This window comes from Gymnoscopelus microlampas (genome assembly GCF_963454915.1).
Source record: "Gymnoscopelus microlampas genome assembly, chromosome: 9".
In the NCBI taxonomy this organism is placed as follows: Eukaryota; Metazoa; Chordata; class Actinopteri; order Myctophiformes; family Myctophidae; genus Gymnoscopelus; species Gymnoscopelus microlampas.
Genome location: NC_139946.1, coordinates 11,097,593 through 11,122,479, shown reverse-complemented (window position 1 = coordinate 11,122,479; position 24,887 = coordinate 11,097,593). Strand labels below are relative to the sequence as shown.

Below are 24,887 nucleotides of genomic sequence, written 5' to 3'. Positions count from 1 at the left end.
GAAAACATATACTAAAATGTTACTTCTCATGCACGCCTATGAACAGTTATGCATCATTGCATTGGACAGGCTACTGGTTTAGTAAACAAACATTTTTTTACCACAGTGTCCCCAGTTCTAAACCTAATAAAGGACAGACTAAGTCTAGCTCCGGCAACAATGTGCTTGTATACACAACGTTTTTTTTAATCTTTGTACAGATGTACTTATTTGTCATTTAATGTTGAACTTTCACCCTCTTCAGTTTTGTTTATGTCAATATTCCCTCTTTCTCTGAAATTGAACTCAGCCATTTTGACTGTAGAATGTGGAAATTACACTCTTCCCTTTTCATCCACATCTGTCAGAATTGTCAGAGAAATGATCAACATCACGGCATTATAATGTTTTGTTTCATTTCTAAAGTGAGGTTTATGGTCTGAATGTGTGTGTGTGTGTGTGTGTGTGTGTGTGTGTGTGTGTGTGTGTGTGTGTGTGTGTGTGTGTGTGTGTGTGTGTGTGTGTGTGTGTGTGTGTGTGTGTGTGTGTGTGTGTGTGTGTGTGTGTGTGTGTGTGTGTGTGTGTCTGGGAGCAAGAGGACAAAATCACAATAGTGCCTCCTCCTCCTTCCAGCCATTCAAGATCACTTCTTTTCATCAGCTAATTATTGTTATTGTTCCGTTAATGAGGAACATGGCTTTGCGTCTCTGTCCACTCAGCCACAAGAGGAGACTTCTATCAGGCAGAGGAGAGAGATCTTATCTGACTGGACTAGAGAGGAGCAGCATAATCGTGCCCAAGCCAAGAAAAGAGAGAATACCCCCCCTTCAGAGCCACAATGATGTACCGTTAACCGCCTCTGAGAGTGAGGGAATGGACAGGAAGGATGAGAGGACTTCCCTCCTCCATGTTTTTTATATTCAACACCATCCTCTGCAGTGGTTCCTTTCACTGCGGGTGTGAGAAGAGGGAGAGCCTAACAACCCCTCTGAGAGTGAGAATTTACAAGCAGAACTGGGTCGCACACTGAGCCTTCCTCTGCCGAACACTGCTGGGGATGTGAAAGCAGGGTGCTGCTTTAAGCCATTGGTGGCCAAAGTGCAAGAAATTGATTTTTCCCCAATTCTTCAACAGGCTATTCCTTGCCTTTGATGTGGTTTGATTCGTTAGCTTGCTTGAACATTTTGAAATGCACACAGAGGCATCCAGAGAAGGAAAGAAAAAAAAGGGGGGGAATTTGTAACAAATAACATGTTTGTTCATTCTGGTTTTCTAAGCCGACAGGAAGTGCAAGTCCTTGCCCCTGAGGGAAACATGCACTGCACTGTCAACTTTCTCAGGAGGAAAAGGGAGAAGGGGAAAAAAATGAATGTGAACTGTTAACAAATAAAGCCTGTTCTGTGAGCTCCATGCACAAGAAAGCATGCCTTTCTCATAAAGAAACTCAATAAACACTAGCGTCTGCGAGGGCCGCATCAGTCCCATTCAACAGCCTTAAAATAACTGCCCACCGCATGTCTGTCTGTAAGGCTGTAAAAGTGACTGAAACTGAGCCTATTCTCAATCTTTAAAAAGATATACTATATGGGTGTCTTCAGAGATGACGTTGGAGTCATAGCTTATTCAATCAGACAGTATTGTTGTATCTGTGACTCAGTCCTTTCTTAGTCAACAAAGAGGAGATATGGTATGCAAATATGCCTACCTGCCTTGTTCTATCGTGCCATTGTTAAGATCCCTCTATATACAAATATATTTTTTGGCACCAAAATGAGTTGCGCAGCCTCCTCTTGAGCTGCTCTAACCCTGTCCTACTGTATCACTTCTCATTGTCACGAGCAGAAAGCAACGCAAACACACAAACGGGATATTTCAATGAATGATACAAAATGAGAAACATTAAAGGACATTAAACAACACAACCATCACATATTGGTAGAATATTTCCCTCTTCAGGAAAACATGTTTAAATAGAAACATTATGACGCCGCCCTTCCAAAGCCAGACATTCACTGATACAGAGAAATTGAATGATGACTGCAATTTCAATAGGACACATTATACAGGCTTTGCTAAGTGTATAATTCATGCCCGTCTATGCACTATAAGGAACCATGGAGTCTGTAGAGCAATGAGTAAACAACCTTGGATTCCAGATTTGGCAGATATTCAACTGGAATTAATTTTGTCTCAGTCACACATTTTTACAATTGCAGGGACTTAAATGATTTCCTGGGACATAACGTGACATGACAGTACGCCTCATATGAATTGAATATCTCTTATGTATGGCAGATATTACAGCCTGTGAAGATGAATAGTAACCACGGGACTGACCTGACCGTTGTATCAAAATCCATAGATCCCTACATGTCTAATAGCACCTGATTTCACAGTGAATCCACTAGTACAGAGGGAATACTGGCTGTTATCCTCAATTCTCCCACTGGAGAAGAGACAGAGAGGACTCACAGTAGTAGTGACACAAGGGTAGGGCATAACTAGTTCACAAAGACATATGGAGACGAGGAGCTAACTCTGGAAAAACTCCAAGTTTGTAATGACTATTAACTAGGTGAATTTGTACTATTTTTGGCGTTCTCTACTGTCAACAGACTAAAATGATGAAAAGTAATTACTTGTTTAATGCTAACCAGCATAAAGAAAGACTGTTGTTCATATCTCTAGCTGAACCACACAAGTAGCCACATGGCTTGTGTACCAAAAGTTTGGGATGGAATCTTTTAACTGGACTGAATGAACAGAATACACCAATGTATGTTTAGATCAAGTCATTCAAACTGTATACAGAGTAGAGATATTTGTGTCAAGACCAAGGCGGGACAGAAATCAAACAGAATGTTGTCAGTCAGTGGGACAAGAGGTGTTGGGGTGGAGGACTTGAAACCCTGCTACACTGGGCTGTGGTCGGGAGAAGCGTGCGTGGCCGTTAAAGTCACAAACTCGGTGGTCGGTGTGTCCCTGGTTCTGCGTAGGCCTGCGTATAGCCTCTCCTCCAGATTCGCAGTCAGTTTGTCCGTCAGCTCTGCTGTGAAGGTTTGAGGGCCGTAGCCCGAGGAGTTGGGGGGCTGAGGGGGCGAGCGCTCGTCGGGGGGCTCGGGAGGGGGTATGGGTTGTTTGCTGTCCTCCTGAGGGTCATGCTTCTCAGCAAACCCCCCCTCGCTCTCTGTGATGGAAGGAGGGTGTGAAGGAGGAGGGATGGAGCGGGAGGCCGCCTCGTCTCTGACGGCGCTGTCGTACCTCTCGGACGCCTCCGCGACCCCCTGCTCCCTCTGCTCCCCTCCACCCTCAGTGGGCGTCGCCTCCACCTTCGGGGTCTCCGGCCCGCTGCCGGCCCCCTCGGCCGCCTCCTCGTCCGGGGCGCTGACGATGCGCGGAAGCGTGCTGTGGTAGCTCGTGTCCAGCGGGTAGTTCACGCTCTGGCCTCGCCGCAACGGCGTCCGCTGTCTCTCAAAGGAGGCGTGGTAATGTCTGACCCCGGGGTCGCTCCACTGCTTGTGGCGCTGCCACTGCTTGCGGAGGTGGACGCGCGAGCGGTGCTTCTTCAGCGGCGACTCCTGCTGGTCGAACTGGGGATCGTGGCGGAGGAACTCGTTGAACAGCGCGTCCGTCTTCTCGTCGATGCTGTAGTCGCGCCTGTGCAGGGGCTGGGGGGGCGGGAGGGGCGCCGGCTGCACCGCCTCCCGGGGCGTGAACATCTGACCGTACGGCGACCAGCCCAGTGGGCCGGCGCCCGTCTCCATGGCAACTCCTCCGCTGGCCCCCAACAGGGGATCCTCCTCAGGCTCCTCCTCACAGAGGTAGGACTCGAAGCTCTCGCCGATAGTGCCGCTTCGCCCGGCGCTGGTGAAGTGGTGTCTCTTCTCCAGGGCCGTTGTCTCTTTAGGACTGCTGCTCCCGAACAGCCTCAGGTCCTCCGGTCCGCGGGACGGAGCCTCTATCGATGCGTAACCACTGTCCATCTGCAGCAGCTTACGGTTCCCCGTCTCTCCATCGCTGCCCCCTCTCTCCGAGTCTGTGCTGTCCTGCTTCCTCTCCTTCTTCATCTTCTTCTCCCCCAGCTCCTCCTCCGTGTACGGAGCCACGTCCTTGTCTTCCTCTCCAACATCTTCTGCCTCGTCTCCCAAGTCCTGAGACGGGTAGCTTGGGAGCTCCCCCTTCTCTCTCTCTGTCTCGGCGTGTCCCCCCAGCGAACACACGCTGTCGGCGTCACTGCACACCGAGTTCCTGTCGTTGCCGGCGTACTGTTCCAGGGAGGCGCGGAGGGTCCAGATGTCTCTGTAAAGGGCTTGGGGGTCCTGGGGATCCAGGGGTTCCACTGGGTCAGCAGCACTATCCCTTCCGGCCGGGGTCGGCGCTTCGTCCTGGGGATCAGGGGAAAGGCCTATCACCCCTGGACCACCACGGCAGCAGCTGGGTTCCACCATCACCTCCACCTCCACCTCTAACCTGTAACGCAGACAGGGATGATGGGAACATTCACAGTGATGAGAGAGTGTGGGAGGAGATGCGTAGCAAAAAAGAATCATGGATACACACGCACGCAAGCACGCACACGCACGCATACTCACACGCACACGCACACGCACACGCACACGCACACGCACACGCACACGCATCCAAGGCAAGGGTCAATTCCAAAGCAAAAAAGCCAATCACCACATTCGTCTGAGACATGGTTGTGTTCACAGTGCACACTGATGTGATTTTCATGGCTTGCTATGGTTGTTGCATGTTCTTAACAAACTGAACTCGACTAATGTCATGTGTTTCCCTGCCTTTATTCTTGGGACAGCGCCAATTTAAAGTATACATACTGTATGAAAAACAACTTGTGTAATATTAATAGCTTCAATTGCAACTGGTAAATGAAATAACATTAGTCATCATTCTTGGTTAGCTCAAGGCAGCTTTCAGGAATTTGGAAATGACTTATATTTTCAAAAACAAACACCTACTGGGCAAAGATATACAGGAAATTGCTTTTTTAAAACTTAAAAATACTTTCCTGCTTAGTGAATGAGAATAACTGACTATTTGTGAAAAGTGACTATTTTTGTTCAGCCTCATTAGGATTGGCAGATGCTGTCTTGCTGTAAAACTGAATCTAAAATAGGAAGGTCATCTAAATCCTTAGAATTCTTGAATATCAGGACATTGTCAGACCATGTCAGCGATGGAATGGACTAGGTTGTCCCAATTCTCAACTCATTCCTCCAAAATATGCACTCAAGGAAACCACCAAAACTGTACGTCCGGTTTAAGATGATATAATTGGCTTTCCAAGAAATCCTGCTTATACCAGTTAAAAGGTCATTGCAAGTCTGACTTGGGTCAAATACATTATTTATACACTGCAGGGTATATGCTATTGTAACCAAAACTATGGCCAATATTGTGGCTCATATTTTTTGTACTAATTTTATCTCATCCAATTACATATTTCTAAAATGTATTTTTAAATATGAAATCTGTGAACAACAGAAGAAAGATTAATTGAAAACGTTATTACTGTGATATTGCTGTCCTAAAATAAAGAATAACAAATACAAATTGATAAAAACAATAGCTATAATAGACGGTGTGATTGAAAAGCATTGTTGAGGTGCAGAGAAAGGGGCTGAGAATAGGGACTTCAGAGCTGCAACTTACTGAGAGCAGAGCATTAACTACAGCAGAGCACTGGCTCCTCTAGCTCAGTGGTTCTCAAACCTTCTCATTCCAAATGTATATGTATTCCCATTCTGAAAATAGTTGTGGTGCCAGAAAATGAGCCGATCTACAAGATCACAACTCGTCGCTTCGCACCCCCGTAGCGAGCTTGTAGATCGGCTATTTTCAAGTAGCCAATGTACATAATAGGGTTAAATAACAACTACATAAACACATTTTGCTGGGGACCCCCTGGAATGCCCGGGGGGGTCCCCGGACCCCACTTTGAGAACCACTGCTCTAGCTAATACAGACATGAGTGCCAAAAGGGCAGCAAAAGCAGTGGACGTGGTATGAATGGCAAGGGAATTTAAAGATACCTGCCGAGGGAGGGGGGCGGGGTGGAGGGGGGAGAGAGGGAGGCGGAGGGCCGGCCGGGGCAGTAGGTGATGTCCCGGGTGCGAGCGATGTACTGAATGAGGTCTATGTGGCGGGAGTCTTCGTCCTGGTCCATGCTCTCACTGGCAGCACGCTGCCGCTGGAACTGTCTCCTTTTAGGAGAGCCTGGCGCACAGGAGGAGGAGGGGGAAGAGGAGGAGCAAGAGGAGCAAGAGGAGCAAGAGGAGGAGAAGAAGCGAGTTATTGTCTAATACAGGGGTTCCCAAACATTTCAGCTCGAGACCCAAAAGAAACATGTGGTGTTACCCTGGGACCCAAACTTACAAAAATATATTATGAAGCCCTATTGTATTTTAAAACAATGCCAAAAAATAACCAATCTTCAAGCTCATCGCACAAAGTTGTGAGCTTGTAGAGTGGCTATTTTTACTATTTGTTTGCATTTTTGAAGACGTATTGGAATTTTCGAAAATGTTTTTAAATAATAATTAAAATTAAAATTTTAAGTACACTTTAAAAAATGGGATAGCTATTGACTTGCTACCCCAAAAATAATGTGCCGAAATGGGCCCGCAACCTAAAAGGATGCGAGACGACACTCCAGCCAAGTGTCATCTCTATTTGTGGAGATTCCATGGAGATGTGTTATGAGGTTGTGTGATCCTTGTTCCCGGTACTGTACGGGAGGTGCAGCAGAGCGGGGAAGAGGAGGGGGGGAAAGCATGTGCACAGGTTGATGCCTGACTTATACTTGGTTTTGCGCGGGTGTCGCGCAACGAAAAGAGCTATTTTCGGTGCGCAACACCCGCGCTCAACCGAGTATAAGTCAGTGTTGTCATTCCCTCAGGAAGCGGCGGGAGGCTTCACTCAGGGGCTCAAATTGACTTGGAAAGAGCAAACTGTGCGTCACAGAGCCATCTGTCGTGTGTGTCGTGTGTGTGTGTGTGTGTGTGTGTGTGTGTGTGTGTGTGTGTGTGTGTGTGTGTGTGTGTGTGTGTGTGTGTGTGTGTGTGTGTGTCAGCCAAGAGAAGCATAAATAACACAGTTGGATGTTGGAACACTATCATCAGTCTGTTTAAATAATGATACCAGCTTCAATCTTCAATACATGTCATTATTCACAGCTTCTGCCATATACTGTACATTACATACATGTACATAAATGTATAATTTTTTGATTTAGCATTTGATACAATTTTCTCCAATGGGTAACGATTCTCCAATCGTTACCCAACATTACCTAAAATTGAGTCATTGTTGCCTAAACATCATTGCATGGCTAATAAGCAATGGAGGTTTGGATTTCAAATTCATTTTTTCTCCAACGACATTTTTTTGGCTGCACTTCAAATCGATAAATAAAATGCATTGGTAATAACTTTGACAAAAATAACCATGCAATGATATTTAGCGTGTCCGATTACCTATCTCAAGCAAGTTGATTTTCATACCATACTGAAATGGCTCTGTGGATTCGTCTATACCGTGAGTCATAGTCAATGGGCTTAAACATCACTGTCTTCATCATGAGGAACACCAACAAAAACTTTGTTTTCCTCTTTCTAAACAACAGTTAAGATGTCTTCATTACACCCACTATCAGTAATCAATATAACAATGTTTTGTTTTATCACTATACAAATTTCATTCTGAAATAGAGTGCAGTATTATGCAGTCAAGGATCCATTACCTCTGGTGTCCAGACTGGATGCTCTCTGGCTGCTGTCCAGCTTCCACTTCTTGATCTTAAAGTAGGGGCTGGCCCCCTCCAGACTGGCATGGCGCCGCAGCTTGGTGAAGAACTGCAGCACGGGCCCATGGCCTCCTGCCACACCGCCAGGAGTGGTTCCGCTCCCGGCCGCTGCCCCCTCGCCCACACACACACTGGCGGGACTGCTCCTGTCTCCCCTGGGCCCTGCTCCTATCATCTCGATCTGGGGAACACAGAGATGTTCAGTCAGGATGAAAAAACGAAAACCAGCAGAGGACAAAGTATTTTAAAGTGTACTACAGCCATTTTGTACTAGTATTCAAAAGTGCAAAGTACAAAGTACATTTTCCTTTTAATATCAATGCATTGCTGTATTGAAATTTTGAATATTTCCCCAAAAATGTAAAAAAAAACTAAAAGTCAAAATAGACGATCTACAAGCTCACAATGTGTCGCATGGTTATTTTCACTATAATATTGTGAAAATAAACCCTATTATGAATGAACCCTATAATATCATTATAGAGTCTCTTCCTAGAAAGGTAGTGGAGTCCAAAATACAATATTAATATTTGAAGCGGAGTGAAAGCCATGTGCTTAAAAAACAATCTGGGCTTTGTAGATCCACAGATTACCCCAGAATAGGGAGGCTATAACAGTTTACTTTTGATTAACTGACTGGTACGATGATTGAAGGGCTGGTTAATAGACTGCCTGGCGCCCGGACTCTGCACTGACCTCTGTACTTGGATGTTAACTGATCTACACCAAGGGTTCCCAAACTGGGGGTCGGGACGCCCAGGGGGGTTCCCAAATTATTTGGGGGTCCCTGGCACAGTTATTCAAATGGGGGTCCATGGCCTAATAAATATATCAATTTGTGAAAATGTTTGAGAACCACTGATCTACACATCTTGACTGTTGGTGATTGATTTGTTTGTTCACACTGCTTTTGTTGTGATTGTTGTGTGTTGCGAATATTTGCATTCATCGTGTAGCCACTAGCCTATAAATCACAGTGTTTCAACTGTAAGCACTGCACAGCAATCTAGCAAGGCGCTAAGATGTGTGATATGTGAACACAGTCAACACATCGTTATCATTGACATAATCATTCATATTGTTGCCATTTTATTAACTTCATCGATCAAGCGTTGTCACCGTGTGACAAAGTGACTAGTCAATGTATTAACTAAATCAGTGGTTCTCAAGATGGGTTCTGGGGACCCCCAGGGGTCCTTGAGGGGGTTTTAGCTAAATTAGTTAATATAGCATCAAAAACATTAAACCCCTTTAACCCTATAAGCGATGCGTTGTGAGCTCGTAGATCTGCTATTTTCATAAATAAAAATGTTTCATACAAATTCAACATTTTAACAACACAAATCTTGTATGGGGGTGATCCCTGGCAAAAAAAAATAAAAAAATCAGATGCAGGTCCGTGGCCAAATACATAATCAATTTGTGAAGCGAACTTGACAAGGTTTGAGAAGCAGGCTTACAGAGCAGGAGCTAGGGTCCTTGGTGCTGGGGACTGCAGGAATAGTGCTGAAGCTGGTGTCCACCACAGAGTTGAAGGTGTTCCCAGGAAGGGCTGAGCTAGGACTGATGCTCAGGCTTGTCAGGGCTGTTTGGGGCAGAGGGCACAGCATTGGCTGCAGGGAGACATACATACACAGAGTTAGATATTGTTTTCCTTGGGACAGCTTCGACAAAACATTCAGCATACTTTTTTTCAAGCAATGTACTGTAGTACCTGAAGGACCATACTGGCATCACTACTTGTCATTGTCTATTCACCGCGTGTTGGATTACCTACTTGTATGCACCTTACTGACATTAACAGAATCCAATGGATAACAGAACAAATACATGGTTGGCAGTAATGTTAAGTCTACGGTGAGTCATAGTTGATGGGCTAAACATGCCTAGCCTGGGATCCAGCCTGCTTCACTATGTTCGGCGGATTATTTTTTCTCACTTCGTTTCTCAGTCCGGAAAGGCTCCTATTTGACTCGTTTTGCAGAACTACACTGGAACTACATATGTTACGTATGCAACGTCGTTGCTGATTGGATGTTGTTCAAACGAATCACGAATCACAACGATCACACTGGTGTTTTTGTCCCGCCCCGCACCACAGACCAATCAGAAGACACGGCTCGTTTTCAGCCGTATGGCATGTCCCGCCTCCCTTGGAGATAGGAGGCTTTCCAGACTGAGAAACGTAGTGAAGCAGGCTGGATCCCAGGCTAAAACATGCCAGACTACCACTCTGATCATTTAATGTTTACTAGAGAAGAAGTTTCATCACCCTTTTTATTTTCAAGCAATGTTTATAATATTATATAATATATTATATTATATATATATATATATATATATATATATATATATATATATATATATATATATATATATATATATATATATACAGTAACAGAGTCACACTCTTGGTGGATATCATGTAGGCCACATCACCTCAAGTCCAGACAGCCCTTCCGGGCTGTCAAATCCAGCATGAGTGATTGAACTCCCTCATCCAAATGGGAAATCAATGCATATAGCCCATTGAAATGAGCAGACAGAAAAGATCTATGATACCCTTGTTTGGGTACATTAGGTTGATATATTTTCTCGTCCCGACCCGTCTGATTGATGTTCTAATTGGTCTTGGCCATGACTAACGACACAGCAGGACTAATAGCGGTGCTAGCTGGCGTTGTCACCTGGAAGATGGAGAGCGCTGACTTGGCGGCAGGGTGTGTCACCATGGTGATAGTGTTCTGTGGAGAGTCACACTCGTGGATGGTGACGATCTTCAGGGCAGGGGGAGGGATGTGAAGGTGCGTAAGACGTGCATTTTTCAGGTGGTGGAAGTCGCCTTCGGTGAGCGTGTACCTGGGGTGGGCAAACATGGGGTCTTAAATTATTTTTTAGAACTCCGTATGCCTACCTCCGTTCTGTTGTGAGGATGGGTGACAGTCTGTCTGACATAACACTTCCCAGTGCTGGGAAAACGAGCCACTAAAGCCTCAACACACAGGTTATTATGTCAGATTTTCACTTATCCTCCTCCTCAAAATAGAACATTAGGATTCATGCAATTTATTTGTCCCTGGAAAGCACTTTGTAACTGCCATTATACAGTGCTAGAAAAGCTAATTAGAATTATAATGACTACACATACCATGCTGTGTCAGTACTTGCCCACTGATTTTGTTATGAAACAATAAGTCATTTGAATGCAACACATGCACTTGCGCACATATCCAAACACATTGGCAAACTTACTTTACATGCCTTTGCATCATTCATGACCCAAGACACGAACACCAAAGAGAAAAGCAAAACGATTTCTGCCTTTCAAACCCACTGCATCTGCAATAATGTGTTTAGCCTAAAGAGAATGATTCTTTCAGAGGCATTTGCATATCTTCAGACTGAGGTGGGGTTCTGGGCGAAAAGTAGGCCACTGAGAAGGAATTAAGAGGGAGCGAGAGAAGCCACTTCCCTTCCATACCATACCATACATAACTCATTGTATATTCATCAACTTAACCCTTAACTAACCAACATATCAATAGAATGGATACAGTAAAGTGTAACTGTCTTCTTGGCACCATGAACGAATGCACAGTAAATGAATGGCTTTGTCTTCAGATCACACAGACAGAGGTACTGTACAACAATGACAGAATTCATGCAAAACAAAACCTTACATATGATGGTGATCATAAATTCTAAGATCCCCCTTCCCTTACATAACGTAAATGAAGGATAAATAAATAATAGCAACATTGTTGTGACTCTGTCCTTTAAATAAAATAAAAGTCCAACTGGCATTGTGGCATTGAGTCAAACTAGCACTTTGAACCCATTTCCCTAAAAGAATTACCTAAACAACACCTACAGTTTTTTGTCACAAACAGTACTGCTAACCTTGTAACATAGAGAATGAGATGTGCTAAACCTTGGTCCTTATCAAGACCGATTGAAGTGCAAAAGCACAGCATGTTCAATATTTCTGCCTTTGGTTGTGCTTGTAGAGGTGTGAGAATATGCCCGCTAACACTCTCTAGGCAGGAACACTGACACACAATGCTAGTGCACTGGTTCCTAACCCCCGCAACCCAAACTTACACAATACATTATGAAGCCCTATTTTTTTTTTAACTAATAAAAAATGTGGAGCAACCTACAATATATTAATTAATTAATAAAAAAATGTAATGGGTCCCATCCATTGTTTGGGAAACACTGCGTTAGTGAGTTAGATGGCTTTGTGAAGCGAACAAATCAAGATTATCCCAATAATGAAAATTCACCATAATAAAATTATCTTTAATGTTTCTCCATGATAAAAGATCAAATATTATTTGTTCTCCCATCCCTAATATATACATGTGTACAGTATGTTTGAATGTGTGTGCGCGTGTGTGTGTGTGTGTGTGTGTGTGTGTGTGTGTGTGTGTGTGTGTGTGTGTGTGTGTGTGTGTGTGTGTGTGCACGTGTGCGCGTGTGTGTGTGTGTGTGTGTGTGTGTGTGTGTGTGTGTGTGCGCGTGCGTGCGTGCGTGCGTGCGTGTGTGTGCGTGCGTGCGCGCGCGTGCGTCACGTGCGTGTGTGTGTGTGTGCGTGTGTGTGTGCAAACGCTATCCTGACTGACCTTCGCCCTTTCTCCTGGGCCTTCTTGCCATGGTCGAAGAGTGCAGCTTCATTGAAGGAGACCCTGCGGCCCGTGGTGCCCGTCGAGAGGAAGCGCTCCGTCTCCTGGTCAGGAGAGCTGCCCATTGACAGACACTCTGACTCATCCACCCTGATGGTGATTTCTGGACGGAAAAATAAACAGACAAACACATGGTCAGACATATACTCAGGGTTCGATTTATTCAAGTTATGGGACTAGTGCTTCCTCCGATTTTGAATTCCCTCTCTAGTCATTCATTCATTTATCATGGGTGGGGGATATGTTTAATAACTGCTTCTGTTCAGAATTAATTAAATACTTGCATTTCCTTTTGGGAAATGTAGACTGTCTGATATGATTGATGTTGTTTGAATAAAAATGTACCGTAGTTTAATAGTGTTTAGAGAAGAAGTCCAAAAACACATTTAAGTGGTTATTGTCAAAAGACTATATAAAATAAAATAAAACGTTTGTTTAATTTAAAACAGTTACAAAGTATAACTTTAAATACATAAAGGTTATGGTCAATAGAGAAATATAAAATATATACCCGTTTGTAGCATCCACCTTCCATCAATCTAGTTGCTATGCCTCCCTCTCTCATCCTCTTTATCCCATTTATCAATTACTGCTCTCCATCAACGTCTCTCCATCCCTCCCTTCTATTCCCTTGATTCCATCTCTCTCTCTCTCTCTCTCTCTCTCTCTCTCTCTCTCTCTCTCTCTCTCTCTCTCTCTCTCCAGTGGTGGAAAGTAACTAAGTACGTAGCTTGTAGATCTGCTATTTTCAAAAGATTTTTATACATTTAGAAAACTTGAAATGGGACATTCTGCATGATGAATACTTTTACTTTTGATACTTTAAGTATATTTTGGTGGCAGATCTGCCAATAATTGTGTACTTTTACTCAAGTAAATTTTGAATAGCGGACTTTTACTTGTAACAGAGTATTTCTTCATTGTGGTCTTGATACTTTTACTTGAGTGAAAAAATACGAGTACTTCTTCCATCACTGTCTCTCTCTCACCATGCGTGGGTTGAGAATCATCCATGTAGGTGGTGTTGGTTTTCTCGGGGTCATCGCTGGCCCTGGGGCACACAGAGACACTCAGATCAATGCTGTGACATGATTACCCCTGAAGTCTGCGGCTTCCATTCGTAGAACCCAGAAACCAACACACAGGCAATCACATAAACCAGCCGTTCTCAAACTGTGGGCCAAGAGGATACTGCAAGCGGGCCCCCAAATAATTGGAAAAACACTATTCTTTTCTTTTAATGGGTCGAAAGATGAAGTTCATTTGGACAGTACTGTCATGTCTATTCTGTTATTGGACAAATCTCAATAAATGTAATGTAAAAAGAAAAAAGATAAGGTATAGAGCCAGTGAACTACATGAAGGAAGTACCAAAGAATAGTACCAAACTGAACACTAGACCAGGGGTCTTCAATAGGGGGTCCGGGACCCCTAGGGGGTCCCCAGAGTTACTACAGGGGGTCCGCCAAATTTTTGTGTGATATCTCTTTTTTTTACCTTAACCACTTGAACCCTAGCATCCCTTTTTCTGAGGAGAACAAGCAGATCTACAAGCTCACAACGCCTCGCGCTGCGAGGCGTTGTGAGCTTGTAGATTTGCTTTTTTTGGCAAAGAGGTTTAGGTGTAGAGGGAAAAAAGGGCAGACCAAGTACACAAAAGAAGTTTCATCTAAAACACAATTGTACACAATATAGAGGGGGTCCCTGCTTCATCTCTCTCTCAGCTAGGGGGTCTTTGGCCTGAAAACGTTGAAGACCCCTGCATTAGACTAACTGACAAGAATAACTGAAGACTAGAAGAACTGAACATAAAAGTAATCTGTCAATACAACAACAATGAAACAAACAAGGAAAATGAAACTAACAAACAGAAAAACATTCAAATATACTTTACAGAGAGTGCAGTTTTTTCCCCCTTTCATTTATTCAAGACTTCACATCCATATTGGCTTACTTGGATTTTAACAAATCTTTTCAGATAGCTACATGAGTAACATGACGTCTGTTCAACATCATGTCTGGTAGACAATCTAGACATCATGGTTACGCCCCTGGGAGACAGGGATGTGTAACCATGGCCTGTCACTGGCCCAGCCATTTGAATCCCTGGCCCACCCAATCTGGCCCACCCAATCACCCAAACTGGCTCACATTACAAAAGTACTGGCACAGTGAGCGACCTCCCTGCTTTTTTTATCTAATTTATCATCTCAAACATGCTCAAAATGTATTGGTTTGGTAGAAGAATAATACACTGCATTTTATCTGGTCATAAAGTAACCAAAACACAGAGCAGAAACTAGGGTTCACAGAATGGCAGACAGCGTACCAACAAAAGTGAGGCATGCCAACAACACACCTTCCGTGTTCTGAGCTCTCTCCCCACACTGTCAGAGAATCCCAGTGGGACTAAATCATTTTGTTTACCAGGGGTAATTCCTTGACTTCCACTGCTGGGGCTGCTAAATATTTGCCAATAACTTGATAACCTTGAGGGTCAGGGAGCTTCTTGAACTGACAACACATGGCAATTTATTGGATTGCCATGTGTTGATCAGCTAAAAAGGAACAAACAAAATGCAGGACAAATGCGGTATTGTCAATTAAGTACTATAATTCGAACCTACAGAACAGGTCTGACTCAAAAGCAAAAGGGTTATATGTATACTATAAAACAATAACGATAAGTTACGGTAAGTATGTACCTGCTCACATTGTGGCATCTTCATATCTTTGAGCGATAAGACACACTATCCCTTATGATATCATTATATCCTATCATTAATTGCTGTCTTCCTCAATTCATGTTGTTCAAATCAGGTGCTCAGAATGTTCTGTGAGGCAGAAAGAATAAACTGAAATCTTTCCCCATCATCTCTCTCCATCTGATAGGATTGTGTCTGTGTGTGTGTGTGTGTGTGTGTGTGTGTGTGTGTGTGTGTGTGTGTGTGTGTGTGTGTGTGTGTGTGTGTGTGTGTGTGTGTGTGTGTGTGTGTGTGTGTGTGTGTGTGTGTGTGTGTGTGTGTGTGTGTGTGTGTGTGTGTGTGTGTGTGTGTGCGCGCACGTGTGTGCGCGTGTGGGCGTGCGTGCGCGCGCGCGTGTGTGAATGACTTGAGGGATTTCTCTGTCTATCCGGATCTGTGCTGCCTTCTTCTTTCTTTCATTTCCTCTGCACACTCTGCTTCTCCAATGTGTGCGTGTGAGCATGCGTGCGTGCGTGCGTGTGTGTGTGTGTGCGTGTGTGCGGGTGCGCACGAGCATGCCTGGGTGCGATGCAAGATTAATCACTGCCTATGGCTGCAATGAAATCTCATTACACTCATCATTTGTACCAGTCTGTATGATTCTGCTCTGCTTTGCTCTGCCTCAGTGGGTCTTGCCTGCTCCCTCTGCCTCAGTCCCTGTACACTGAACTCTCTATGTGTATCTAGCAGCTGTGTTTTCATATTCAAGTGCTGGTGATAATGCCTGCCACTGTGTAAAGGCACAAAGCATCTTGGGTTGAATGAACGTGGATGAATCACGGAAAAGAAAAGGTGAGCATGAATATTGAATGTGTTTTCACTGCCATGTTTTCAGAACATCCCCGTGGGGCGTCCTCCAGATATCCTCACAAAGGACCTCTGCATAGTGAGCAAATCGTTGCTGTCGGGTGGAAACCTCATATGTCCAAAACTGTTACTTTTCAGGATTCAATCCAAATATATTTAGCTACTTTTGTACCGTATGAGGGTTACATCATTCCTTCCTGCATCCTACTGCAACAAGGTTTTCATTTGAATACTAAATATATTTGGAGCTGTTCGGGGGGTGTCTCTGCATTGTCTGGGGGACACATTTGCGTGCGCACAAAATGTTCTGAAGTCCTTTTAGTGCTCGTACACTAATCTTTATGAAGAATGTCTCGCACGGCGCATGTGGTGGAGGAGCACACGGGAGAATTTGTATTGTTAGCCCTATTAGCAAGTCAAATGAAACCCATTTACTGTGTAATTATACAACGTGAGCAACACTGAGCATGAACGCCAGATCTTCTCCAAATAATGGTTGAGTATGAAGTGTGAAGTGCCTAAGGGATGATATACTTTGTAGCAGGAAGACAAACAATGTTCTGCGCTTGTCGTGGGCGTCTCACCTGGCATAGCGGCCCGCTTCTCGACAGCAGCGTCGGCAGGCGATGATCAGGACGGAGATGAAGACCAGCGTTCCTGCCAGGAAAATGGAGAGGATCACCAGGAAGAGCAAATAGCCATCCTGCTCCTCTGCAACCTCCTGTGGAATCTCCTGAGATAAAGGGAGAGGGAGACTTTGGATCTGTAGCCAAGATAATACCGTAAGTCAGTGGTTCTCAAACATATTAATTTCAACGACCCCCAAATTGATATGTTTTTGGCCGTTTTTGGACCCCCATCTGAAAAGATGTTGTGCCAAACCCCATACAAGATTTGTGTTGTTAAAAAGTCCAATCCTTTCAAGATTATTTGAAAATAGCCTATCTACAAGCGACACGTTGTGAGCTTGTAGATCGTCTATTTTTAAATAGCTCCGACCCCCAATTTCAAGAACCACTGTTGTAGGTACTGTGTGGCTGGCTTGTGCTCATACAATGAAATGTATCAGTGCAATTTATCAGTTAATGACAGGCCTATTAAACTTCCTCTGTCTTAAGTATGGGAAATTCAGTTAGTTTATAATAAAGACAATGTTTTTTCTTTCTGGAGAAAGATAGTGGGATGTTTGTGGACACTTCATAGTGGGGATCTCATCTTAAACAAGCTCAGTGCTTAATGAGTCTCCTAGTTTAGTAGACCTTGTATTGTGAATTTGTACTTCCATGTACTGATGTTCTCATGTCTTACTAAATAAAGTACATCAATCAATCAATCAATCAATCAAGTGAAATCTCAAAATCTATTATTTTCCCCGTTCTCATTCTCACATCCACATAATGTTATGGGCCACTGTTTCCCAAACAGTGGGTCACGACCCAAGTTTGGGTCGCGGACCTATGTTTATGGGTCGCAAGTAAAAATCCCTTTACTTTTCGTTTCCTATATTTAATTTTTAAGTATTATTTCAAAACATTTTCTAAAGAAACTTCCCCCAATAAGTCAAATATTTTCATGAATTAAAAATAAATTCAAACATTCTAAATAATTTCATAAACAAATAAAGAAAGAAAATCAAAGAAATTCCATAAATGACGTTTAAGAAGTAGTGAAAATAGCAGATCTACAAGCTTACAGCGCGTTGCGATGCAACGCGTTGTAAGCTTATAGATCGGATATTTTCACTAGTTTGGGTCGTGGGGAGACATAAAGTTTCTCTGTTGGGTCCCGTGCTGAAAGGTTTGGGAACTCCTGATATAGGCTACTCTAGGTATTGAGAGTCTTAATTGTAATTAAATCAGCCACACCTGATGGAGTAAATGCCTATTTTATAATTTTATGTCAGCTATCATATACTGTAGCTTACTGCAACTCAACTCTACAGTATTTCATTCAGTTCAAAACATAGATAGTAGGCCTACAGTATGACTGACCAGTACACAAACAATATTTGTAATAAGACTTTGTTAAAAGTTTAATAAGATTTATATTGACACCAGGCCAAAAAGAGTCAAATGACGCTCTGTGTCACTAATTGAAAAAGTAACTCAGTATCAGCTGCTGGCCATCAGGACTGAACACAGCTTTAATCGTTTTTCTTTTTTATTATCCAGGAAAGATGACACACACTTAGTTATTTCCTCAATAAATTAGTTTATGTGCGTGCATAGTCGTGACTTCATGAGGCTTGTGTTGCGTTCAAAAGGCCTGACATTGTAATAAATAAAAGGTGATGGCACTCTATAGAGTTAGCACTGTGGAGGAACAGCCCTTGTCATTATATTGTTAATTTCTTGGATGGCATGGCAACCAAAGCTGCCAATAGGTAGCAATAGCATAGTGCTGTTCTACATATCGTTGCTGTCGGGCAAAAAACCTTGTATCTCCAATCTCCATTGGCGTGTTGTGCGCTTGTAGATCTGCTATTTTTGTGTGTAATTGGTGCAGTGTGTCTGTGGGCTTTATAAATATTGAACCAATGAAGAGTATTAACAAGACTAAATAATAACCACGTTGGATCCATTAGAACACAGGTTATTTTTTTTCTATTTCCTGAAAAGTCACAGTTTTGGACATACAAGGTTTCCACCCAACAGCGACGATATTGTATCACGTATGTTGTACTAGGCGAGTTGTTCTGTGACGCTCTAAACCAGGGGTCTTCAACAGGGGGGTCCGGGACCCCTAGGGGGTCCTCAGAGCTACTATAGGGGGTCCGCCAAATCTTTGTGTGATAGGATTTCGTTTTTTTACATTAACCACTTGAACCCTAGAATTCCTTTTCTGAGGGGAACATTAGCCGAAAATAGCAGATCTACAAGCTCTCAACGCCTCGCGCTGCCGCTGCGAGGCGTTGAGAGCTTGTAGATCGGCTATTTTTGGCAAAGAGGCTATATAGGTGTAGAGGGAAAAAAGAGCAGACTAAGTAAAAAAAAAAACTTTAATCTGAAACACAATTTTATACAATATAGAGTAGGGGGTCCCTGCTTCATCTCTCTCTCAGCTAGGGGGTCCTTGGCCTGAAAACGTTGAAGACCCCTGCTCTAAACGCTGAGCGAATGTGCAGCAAAGTGTTAATGACGACTGGACACTGACGTCAGGTCGTAATTTCTATGAAGGGGAAATTAAAGCCGAGATTAGATCAGATATTGAATTATTTCAGGCCCAGGTCAGGATATTCTCTATTTGATAGACAGTCAGCCAGAAGAGAATATGAGGGGAAAGCACCGCTCCGCTGGCAGCACGCCGGTCATGTGCACTCACACAGGAAGTTCGAGAGAGGAGACTTACTGTGGAGTTCTCTGGTAGGATGTTCCAGACGGTAGAGTCATTGCTCATGGTCCAAGCCAAGCGAGAGAGTCCCCTTGAGAGATAACACACACGCACGCACACGCACGCACGCACACACACACGCACACGCACACGCACACGCACGCGCACGCGCACGCGCACGCACGCGCACACACACACACACACACACACACACACACACACGCACACACACACGCAGACATACACGCATGTACAACGGAAATTAAGGCTTCTGTTCCTGTTCATCCAACCACAAACTGACATATTTGGATGCCTACAGTATGCAGCTGCTTACTATCTGTGCTAATCAAGACAACAACAGATAACTAGGAAAACTGTATCACCAGTCTTTACAGGATGAAGAATAGTATCTAGCATAGGAAGAATGACTTGTTATTTATCCTCATAATATATCATGTTTTATCCTTTACAAAGTGTTATGATATATTTTAGGCTAATTAACACTGATTGTTTGTACAAATTCACTCATGTGCATTAAACATATACTTGATATACGACGTGTGACGCATTGGTCATTGCTTTATCAGGACACGATATGCCAAATGATACGACATGCACTTGTTGTTGAAGTACACCCAATCTAAATTGTAAAACATCAAGACATCATGTTTTATTGTGTACTTATTCATAACATACAGTTATTTCTGTTCATTTATATCTCATGGACATGAGACCAGTACTATTATTCTTAGGGGTGAGAGAGAAACAAAGCAGGTACCCCCACTATATATATGTTGTATAAAATTGTGTTACATATTCAATGTTTTCTGTTTTGTTTTTGAGAAAGCGTTCCATGCAACTTGGCTTTCAAAGCTAGCTCACCATAATTAGCTGATTTTCTCATCAATGTCTGTTGACCGTTGACAGATTTGAGACTGGCTTGGAAGTATTCCACATGGTTTTCTATTAAGTGCCTCTGGGTTGCCTCCAAGTGATGCTGCAGCTCTGCTACGGCTTCATAAGATTAATTTGAGACAGCACTATCAGTGAGTGTTGTGTAAATGCAATGTTTTTGTGTGTTTGTTTACACATTATCTTTGCTAATAATATGTTGGATTCATGTGTACTTTCAGACATTTAAAACAAGGGGGGGGGGGGGGGTGTGGTATCACATATTTGGGGGCCCACCTGTAGTAACTCTTACAACCCCCTGTTGAAGACCTCTACGTGTTTAATAAACTTAAGAAACTGTTGTGATACTGTCTGGTATCATCTTGTGTTCTCTGAGCTCGCCACTCAACTGAATCATCACTCACCACCCTTAATTAGAGGGAAACTCTCTACTAGATTCACAACACAAAGAATGAAGCAAAAACATGTGTGTGTGTGTGTGTGTGTGTGTGTGTGTGTGTGTGTGTGTGTGTGTGTGTGTGTGTGTGTGTGTGTGTGTGTGTGTGTGTGTGTGTGTGTGTGTGTGTGTGTGTGTGTGTGTGTGTACGTGCGTGTGTGCATGTTGAATGAATCAATTTGCAAATTTTCCCAGAGTAACTGCCAGAAAGCATTAGCATCTCTGCTGTAACTCAAAAAACATAACTTCATGTCAGTTCCAGACTCAACAGTATAAGTGCTTCTCTCTCTCACTTTCTCTTGTTCTCTCCATTTTAGCTCGCCCCAGGCACTTCTAATCGCCAACCAGGGGCTCCAACAGCTCAGCTCCACTATACCACCACTAGTGGTGCTGCTATGCGTTCCTTCTTACAGATCATAGCCATTAATACCGTTACTGCTGCACCCGCCCACACACGCACACGCGCACATGCACACACACACACACACACACACACACACACACACACACACACACACACACACACACACACACACTACTATCTACTCACCCGGCAGGAGAGAAGCAACATGCCAGCACCAATCAGCACTATACTAGCCAGTAACTGCACCACGTACATACAGTACGCTCAACTTCTTCAGCACCATCGTCTGACTGTGTGAGCTGCTGCCACTAGCTGGTGCACTGCCAGCCCGTTCTCTGTGTGTCTGCTACAGCCAGCCTCTGCTGCGACTCCCCATCCAAGCCTGAACACTATATGATGGTGCTCATCAGGTTGCAATCAGAATGCCCTCCCTGCAGTACTATATCACAGCCTGCTTTCTCCCACACACAGCCCCTATGTGGTAGTGTGTGTGTGTGTGTGTGTGTGTGTGTGTGTGTGTGTGTGTGTGTGTGTGTGTGTGTGTGTGCGTGTGCGTGTGCGTGTGCGCGTGCGCGTGCGCGTGCGCGTGCGCGTGCGCGTGCGCGTGTGTGTGTGTGTGTGTGTGTGCGTGCGTGTGCGTTAGTGAGTGCACAACGCCTGTGAGAGAGAAAGTCTCTTACCCTGATGGAGGGCTTTGTACAGCAGCTCTAGATGTGCGCGTCTGGCTGTGGCTCTGAATCTCTTCCTCAGCTCCCTTGCTGCTGCATCCTCAGCCTTGCCTCTGCCTCCTCTGCCCACCCAGTGGTGCTCCCCTCAGGGCTGGCCCGGCGGCCCGGCAGCAGCACCACAGCAGCGATGGTGGTGTTTCTGACATGCCTGCATGGGGGAGGAGAGGTGGACTCGTGGTTACTTTCTCCTCTGCTTTGAGGAACCGGTAACGCCATAAATGGACATAGGGCATATGAGCGTTCTCTTTTCCGAGCCGGTCACATTATGCATTCCACTAAATTCTTAAAGAGTGGGAATCATTGTCCTATGGCGCATGACCAGACCCACTTAGTTGATTTATTTGTGCATGATGATTATGACTGTCCAAACTCTTCTTTTTGGTAATGTCACTGTCACCACAGCACATTCCTGTCTAGGTCTTTTTTTGACAATAACAAAGTTGAAAATCTAAATCAACATTTCATTTCACTGGCTGTGATACATTTTATTATACTAGCTAATAAGTTGAATTACTGTATAGTGTCAGTCAGTCACCTAATGGCTGTGCTTTTGAGCTCCAAAGGAATTAAAACAAACATCTTCATGTAGAAATTTGCTAAAGCTTCAACTGGTCAACATGCAGTGAAGTCACTTGTTGGCTTGTTCATTAGTTCATCGTTCATAAGTCCAATACATCAGATGGATATTACAGTCAACTGTTAGAACCTTCCCTACTCTACTGTCACGTTTGGGTACCGCATGATGTTAAACAATGTGTAGTAGCTATTGTTTTAATATTGATTTAGTTGATGTGTGGTCATTCAGTTTTAGACTAATGCTGCTTTTCTTGCACAAGAAATGGGCTTTAATAGTAAACACGTTATGCTATCTTAGTGGGACATGCAGGCTATGTAAAAGAAATGCATTTGTTTTCTCACTACAGAATAATCACAACACCATCCAATATATTGGTAAGAATGCGTGCCAAAATCACATTGTGACAGCTCCTATAACCTCTTTATAATAGGAGACACTAATATTAATAACAGGGCGCGCCAATGCAATCATCCAAGTCCTTATTGCCCGTTACTGCGCTCATTTCTTTGCTCCGACAAAAAAAAAGATCACCGCTTCTCGCGGTGGCTCTCACCATCTTTCCAATGAATGCGACATAAGATCTATTCAGATGAGATTTAACCTGAAAGTATAAACTCAAAATGGATAAAGTAGGCAAAATTCTAAAGTGCAACAAGAGAGATCAATAAACATGCCGTTCGATTTCTCAGGCGCTAATGATTTCCAGCCGTATGAAACCGTTAGGTAGCATGCATACAGTAGCCTAGGAGTGATCAAGTGGTTTTTATACAGTACAAACAACACATGCATGCATGCAATAGAGATCACCACTCACCTAATCAATTAACACGGTCCATATGGGGGGTACATCATGGGCAAAGCCAATACCGTCAAACTCTCGCGGAACACTTTAATTTAGATTTAAAGCTAAAAGTATTTATGAATGAAGCCCTGATGCGTAAGACACACCCACCACCCAGTCAGAGACGCACCACGTGACGTAAAGAGGGGGGTTGATTGAAGAGCTGATCAGTGGCTTGGAGCGTTTTTCTTATTTAATGGTGTCAGTCATCACTGGGCTTTTTTTCCTCCAGGGGGGAGGAGAGGAGATGGAGTATTTGGGCTGTATAAATAATAGGCTACCTGAGTCTTGGCAAATAGCCTTAGTCAATGTTGCATTATAACTATCCATATAGCCATTTAATATCATATGTTATGAGACTTTAATAAAACATGTTTTACATTGGATAGCCTTAGCCTACGATTTAGCAGAGAAGCTGTGGGAACCCTATGTGAATCCGTTTCTTTCATTCCTCTTTTGCCAATAATAAATAGCCTAATGGGTCTCAGTGGTCTCTCAGAAACAGTTCCCACATTTGGCAGATAGGTTGGGAATCTCACCCACTATTCTATTCAGACAAAGCATATACCAATTGGCCAGATGGTGGCACTATAACATCAAACTTTATATTTTGGACTTTAACTTTTGAACCATAAGTCTCACAAACATTTTTTTTTCTTCCCCTGGAGTCTGTATGGGTGCAGACCAGGTGTAGAAGAATCGATCTTAATATTAGCCACGCCCATTTGCGCCTAGATTGATTTTCTGATTATATTTGTTAACACAAACAGTGTGTGTGTGTGTGTGTGTGTGTGTGTGTGTGTGTGTGTGTGTGTGTGCGTGCGTGCGTGCGTGCGTGCGTGCGTGCGTGCGTGCGTGCGTGCGTGCGTGCGTGCGTGTGTGTGTGTGTGTGTGTGTGTGTATATAAATATATATATATATATATTACATCTAGAGTTTGGTCTGCTATGGCCCTCACACTTGCACCAGCGATCCGCCTGATATATGCCCAGATACGGATATTTCTGTATCTGTCAGTCCTAGTCCCTTCTATGCCCATATATGGATATTTTTGTATCTGTCGTCCTTTCCCCTTTTATGCCCATATATGGAGATCCCTGATGTCATCAGTATATGCCCATATATGGGCATGACCATATATGGAGCTGACTGATTTGTTTGTGCCTGATGCCATGATGACACATTGAGGTTGCTGCATTGGGAACTCCTTATATGGTTATAGCTGAGTCAGAGTGACGTCAGAAGTCTGCCGGGCGTCCCATTAGCCAATTTTAATATAGGATATCCTTTATACTTGTGCATACAAATGTGCGTGCGTGCGTGTGATGTTTTAATTTGTTTTCCTCACCATCTCCACTGAGAGTCATCATCTTCATCTCCTAGCTAGTCATCTTCTTCTGTGCTTGGACCCCATTAATTGCCACTTGCAGCTATATTTAGTAGGCTAGTCACCTAATAGGCTACAAGTGGGTAGCTATAAGGCCTACATTACGTCCCATCAGGGGACGTAATGCTTTTGCAACAAAGAACATTGTTTATAAGTGTAACACAATCAATTTACCTTAAGGGGTGGTATTCTCTCTCTCTCTCTCTCTCTCTCTCTCTCTCTATCTCTCTCTCTCTCTCTCTCTCTCTCTCTCCCCCTCTCTCTCTCTCTCT

At 43.7% G+C, this 24,887-nt stretch overlaps 2 protein-coding genes across 2 annotated transcripts in view; both read right to left on the bottom strand.

The window, feature by feature from the left end:
- The window catches only part of hcn2b (hyperpolarization activated cyclic nucleotide-gated potassium channel 2b), a 354,462-nt gene that overhangs the window by 209,754 nt on the left and 119,821 nt on the right, over positions 1 to 24,887 (bottom strand). The gene's annotated exons all lie outside the window — the stretch shown is intronic.
- Positions 684 to 23,340, bottom strand: cbarpb (CACN subunit beta associated regulatory protein b). The gene is made up of 11 exons (XM_084066475.1): positions 23,202 to 23,340; positions 21,763 to 21,958; positions 19,389 to 19,461; positions 16,625 to 16,773; positions 13,479 to 13,540; positions 12,430 to 12,592; positions 10,492 to 10,663; positions 9,265 to 9,417; positions 7,742 to 7,985; positions 6,033 to 6,216; positions 684 to 4,449 (listed from the first exon to the last, which is right to left on the bottom strand). The coding sequence occupies exons 3-11, from the start codon at positions 19,434 to 19,436 to the stop codon at positions 2,892 to 2,894; spliced, it is 2,733 nt and encodes a 910-aa protein (XP_083922601.1). The 5' UTR covers positions 19,437 to 19,461; positions 21,763 to 21,958; positions 23,202 to 23,340; the 3' UTR covers positions 684 to 2,891.